Source organism: Limulus polyphemus, unplaced genomic scaffold (assembly GCF_000517525.1).
Source record: "Limulus polyphemus unplaced genomic scaffold, Limulus_polyphemus-2.1.2 Scaffold780, whole genome shotgun sequence".
In the NCBI taxonomy this organism is placed as follows: Eukaryota; Metazoa; Arthropoda; class Merostomata; order Xiphosura; family Limulidae; genus Limulus; species Limulus polyphemus.
In genome coordinates, this window is record NW_013666390.1 from 333,806 (window position 1) to 339,537 (window position 5,732).

The window sequence follows — 5,732 nt, forward strand, 5'->3', positions numbered from 1 at the left end:
ACAAATATATTTGTATAAACTAAATATAAAAAAAAGTATTTTACAAAGTTAATCATCATCAAAGTGTAACTTTTAATGTCAGAGCAGAAGACAAGGTTGTTTGGCAAGTAAGTTTTCAGAAAAGTTAGATATGAAATTTTAAGAATTCTGTTACAGTTCAATTATTGTTGAAGCAAGTTTTTGGTATATATATATCTATATTTTTTACACTGTTTTTGTTGTTCTGCTTAGATCTGAATGTTTCACTGGAGAATCTGTCTGAATGTTGGATCTGCTATGATTCTGAAAGACAGGATGTTGGGCCTCTAATCCAGCCATGTCTGTGTAAAGGGGATATGTCTGTAGTTCATCACGACTGCTTAAAAAAATGGCTAGTTCAAGTAATACTAATTTTCTGTAATACTATCTTAATTTGTAATTTTTATGTTTTTTAATGATAAAATGTAGATTTGAGATTAACTTTAATGTCTAATTTTGTCTTAAATGAAGTTTTAGCAGAACAGTTTAGGTTTTAACTTGTTCCAAACTATTTTATTTATTAAACAGGTATCAGTTTTCTTGATAAGAATGAATTTTTCTTAATCAGTATTCATAATTTTGACATTTGAGTGAAACTCAAATATTAAGTAATTTTAAGTGTAAATTTACTATTTTTAAATGTATGATTATTGTACAGATTTATAAAATAATACAGAATGCTGCATGTACTTTTTAAAGATTTTAAATCTTAAAAATATTTTCAGTCATCAAATAATCCAGACAACATGAGATGCAAAGTCTGTAAAGTAGAAGTAAGTATTTTTATGTCTCATTACATAGTTAAAGATAATAAATATTATACTTGTACATATGGTATTAATGCAGCAGAAATTGTTCAAGCAAATGCATGATATTTGTCTCTGGTAACATACCACATTAAGTGTCACAAGACGTATCATGTGGACGGTGTCTTTAAAATGCATTGTTCATCAATAATAATTACTTTTATTTCCCATTGTGTGGGAGATAAATATGACTGGAGAATAAAACCATTGGTCAAAATAACTAAGTTTTAGTTAAAGTCATGGGTCTTTGTGAGATAGCTGCAAAATTATATCAGTAACTTCAAAATGTTCAGTATTATCTTCAAATGATACCTTAGAAAATTAGCTCTAATTGATAAACAACATAGTATATGAAGCAGACTTTTGTAGTTTTGAAAACTTTATTAAAAAGTTCTCCTGTCTTTTAGGATCATCATCTGGTCAAATAGTTTACACACACAAGAAGAAAACTTTATACATGCTTTCAATTAATATATATCGGGTTCATTAAGTTCATATATAAATTGAATTTCTAAAGAAAGTGCTTATATTTTTATTTATGGATCACACTGTTCTTCCTAAAATGTATTGCGAGTAGAATACCTGGACTTGTGGCTGAACCTGTGGAGGCTGTCTGTTGGTTTGTTGCTTGAGTGGCTTCATGTGATGGAAATACATTTATATGATTTATGTCCTTTTCTGTCAATTATCTAAAATATATCAAAGTTCTGACTTTAAATGGATGGCTGTGATCCTTCATCTTAGAGGTGTTATTGATGTTACCAATGTATTGTGTATTGCCAGGTGTTAAGGGCATGCCTGGGTACATGTTCCTATTATGTTAAAAACCTGTATGTGCAGGTTTAATAAAGTGCTGGCCCTTTTACTTCTCTTATAACTGGTCCTTCCCTAGACTTTGTTGTTGGTTTAAGTGGCTTTGACTATTTCTGGCATGTCAGATCATATACTGTAAAGTATCTTTCATTTTTTTTTTAATCTAATTGTTGGTGTTCAAACTGAGCTGCTGCTTTGCCATTTCAAATACTTCAGTCTCCTGGGGATTCTTGTATATTATCTTGGGAAAGGAGTAAGCATAGATGTCTTCTAAACTTTAATATTTTACAAAAATGTTTTAAATAGCTACTAATTTTTTATATCATTCATCCATCTATGCTCATCACTCTTTCTTTCTTTCTTTTTTTTTTGCATTACTTAGGAGGCCTGTGACATAAGGGACCAATCAGTGCATTGTACCAATGTTAAATATGCCACTGTTTGGCACTGTGTTTGACCACAGAAAATAATAGTGTGACAGGTTATAGCCTTGATGAGTTAGGTTATGAAATCACGGAGAGGTGCCACCATAAAAAGTACATATACTGGAGAAAAGGACACCAAATCTCATAAAGATACAGATTATTACCAATTTAAACTGTAGCTAATTAGAAAACAACCTGATTGAGATTTGGAAACTTGTTAAACACCCACAACGTATTACACAATAACATTTTTGTGTGCAAGTTTCTTCTGAGATTAGTTTTCAATTAGTTTCGATGCAATTAGCTTGTGTTGTGTATTAAGACACTTTAGTTGTTTTTTCAACTTCTCTAAGTGAAACTAATTACTATTTTTATTTGACCAGTACAAGCTTGAGAAAGGAACTGTCTGGGTATCTAGAGGACTTACCAAAACTCAGTGGTTGCAGACGTCTGCTATAGTCATATTCATGTGCAGCACTATTGGAGGAGCCTATTTGTTGGTTAAGATGTTTGATAATGTTGCCATTCGGACAGCAACAGTAGGAATAGCACTGTTGGTTCAGTGTGTATGCATGAGGTTAGTTATTCTATTATTAAAATAAAACCTCTCTCTCTTTATTTACTATATCTGAATCAGAGTATTGCTATTTGCCATCAGAAAATGCTTTTTATGAAATTTGAGAAAGTTTCCATAAAGTTTCTGTTTCTTTAAGGTCTGTGGTTCTAAAAATATTACATAGTATAATGCTTTGGATAACATGTAGTATATTGTACTTTAGAAAAAAATTAGTGAAAAGTTGTCCAAACTGACATAACTTTAAATTTCTTTGTTACTTTCACCTGTTTCTTGCAGAATCGTTTAGTCTTTACGTGTATCAACATAGCTATTCTTTTAGAATCCAAGTTTATATTTTTAATAGAGGAGCTGATTTATGAGTCATGACCAGTTGCTTATGCATTTTCCACCTATATTCAAAGTATTTTCTCATGTTTAAATTTTATATCTTGCTTCTCAGAATGTAGGAAGAACATGTTCATTTCAATGTTAATAGTACATGGTTTGTCTTCTAGTGGCTAATTGCTAAGCTTATAATGCTAAAATTTATGAGGGTTAATTTTCAAGGTGGGCACAGCACAGATAGCCCATTATACTGATTTGTGCTTAACAAAAAACACATACCAAATGGCTTAAAAAATTAAAAGTTAAAATTTCAATAAACCACATCGACTAATCTAACTGATAATATTGTCTCAGATATTTCCAAGCTTTAGAGCTCTGACATGCAAAAATAAAATATGGGTTAAAACTCACGTACATAATGTTTTAAATGATTTTTTTATACTATTATTTGTATGTTTATGTTGCATTTATTACTGGTTAACCAAAATTTATAACTGCTTATATATGTGTGCAGGCTTCTTGGGTTAAATTTCTTGACTGCATACCATCAAGCCATGTTCTCAACAGTAAGTATACTGGAACACAAGCCAGAAGGTGCTACTACAGTATCAGGTGCACAGACCAAAATGGTCTGTGATGAGCAACTCAATAACACAGAGACTGAAGTACCAAATGAAAAAGCTTTATCAAGTACTGTGTTAAGTCCATATGGTGGTGGTGTGGCTGTGGAAAGCGAGGTTATCTGATTATTATAAGTCTGTGATATTGAAACACTCTTAATTTAAAAAAACAAAAATTACTGAAAAATATGGTGGTGGTGTGGCTGTGGAAAGCGAGGTTATCTGATTATTATAAGTCTGTGATATTGAAACACTCTTAATTTAAAAAAACAAAAATTACTGAAAAATTTTTTCAGTATCTTTGAAAATATTTAACTACTGGATCAAACAATATAAAGGAATGTTTTTTTCGTCTAGCAGTAAAAAAATTAAGTAAATTTTTTTAACACGTCATCACTTCTTATGAATATTCAGAGAGGTGTTAAAACTTCATGTACATTCCTACAATAGACAAATTTTGCAATAATTCAGTGTTATTTTATTGGTTTATTTGTGTACAGGAAGATAATTTGCGAGATAAATTCCATTTGTAGAAGAAACTGTACAGTGAAGGGATTGCTCAGTTGAAGGCAGCTGAGCCAATCATCTAAGTGTTTGTTTTACTGTAATACGTGGCAGATAATTACTTAAATCTCAGTTTATCTTTTGGCTAAAAAAAGTGTTCATTACAAAATGTTATAAAGTTACATATTTAAAGTGTATCATTTTTATTAAAAGTATTTAAATTGTTAATATATGTATAGAAATGTTTAGTTCCAAGTTGATGGGTATGAAAGTACAGTGATAGCTGATGTGTTAAACTTTATATTAGCACAAAAGATACTTGTGAGTATACAATGTGACTACTTCATGTGGCACCATGGCCATAAGTGGCATGCCCACACTATCATGCGAGTATCACATTCGTATACCAAAACACTACTGTAATGCATGAATGTAATTTGTATGTATAAAAGTTCCAGTTAGAACATTAAAAGCTGGTAAAATATTGGAAAACAAATAGGTCTAAGGTTTTTATAAAAAAAAGTTGACTGCATATGTTTGTTTTCCACATTTTTCTTAATTTGTTCATTGTGACTTGAAATCAGAGGTGTGTAAAAAATAGCATTTCAGTCAGATCTTTTGTCTTCCAGAAGTTACTGCCCAATAAGCATTTCATTCAATTCAAATTAAATGCAGAATTTGTTTTTTAAAATGCAAGTTATTAAATACCTCTGATTATTAAGAGAAGTGTAAAAAAAACATCTGCAGTTAAATTGTTTTATAACAATTTTAGGCCTATTAGTTTTCCAATATTTCACCAGCTTTCAGCATTTAAGCCATAACTATTATAGTATGATACTTTTTATATACATAGTATTTTATAGAATAATTTTTTCATTATCCAGCCTAAGTGATGAGTTCTGGTATTGAGCAAAAAACATAGTGTCAGTGACTTGTGGGAAATAATATATAGATCTGAAATGCGTTTTATTATACACCCTTGATTTTGAACTGCAATGAACAGATTGAGAGGAATATAGTAAAACAAAAATCTGCAGTTAATTGTTTTTATAAGTTATTTGTATCTACATGGTTGAGATGTGGTTAAGTCTTTTTTTTTCATGCTAAATGGCATTATCATTAGATCACCAATCCTAATATTTTTGAGTATGTGAAAGATCATTGTAGAGAAATTTAGAAATTCTGAACTTGACTATAAAGATTAAAATAACAAATACAGGCAAATCTTTAACCAGAAGTGATTGTTTGAAGTACAAGTATGTGTGTGTGTGTTTGTATGTAACTATTACTTATTGCACATTGAGATGTCATAAATATGCATAATATTATTAATTTTATAATTAAATTTACATTGATGGTTAAACTAGAGCTGGGCAATTAAGTTGATGTAATCAGTTACCTATGAGCATCAATCAATGTAATGACAATATTCATGTAATTGAACTTAGTGTTTCCAGTAATTAATGTATTTGATTATTCTGTCTAAGTACCATATATACTTGTGTAAAAGTCGACATAGTTTTTCTAGCAACCTAACAGAGCAACTGCTCACCCAAGGCCAGATCACACTTTATACCAAAAACTTGTGAAAACAAACAAAAATGCATAATTCTACCAGCTCTACTTGGTCCCAGGTACCTACCAC

At 30.4% G+C, this 5,732-nt stretch overlaps 1 protein-coding gene across 6 annotated transcripts in view; it reads left to right on the plus strand.

The window, feature by feature from the left end:
* LOC106460489 overlaps positions 1–5,732 on the plus strand; it is a 45,024-nt gene that overhangs the window by 26,261 nt on the left and 13,031 nt on the right. For 3 of the 6 annotated variants that reach the window (XM_022387231.1, XM_022387232.1, XM_022387234.1), the window contains exons 11-15: positions 232–380; positions 744–791; positions 2,446–2,639; positions 3,478–3,677; positions 3,775–5,726. In XM_022387231.1, the coding sequence (XP_022242939.1) occupies positions 232–380; positions 744–791; positions 2,446–2,639; positions 3,478–3,677; positions 3,775–3,809 (626 nt within the window). In that variant the 3' untranslated portion in view covers positions 3,810–5,726. Of the gene's footprint in view, positions 1–231; positions 381–743; positions 792–2,445; positions 2,640–3,477; positions 5,727–5,732 lie in introns of those variants that run through there. The other 3 variants (XM_022387236.1, XM_022387235.1, XM_022387237.1) reach the window with 3 other exon arrangements.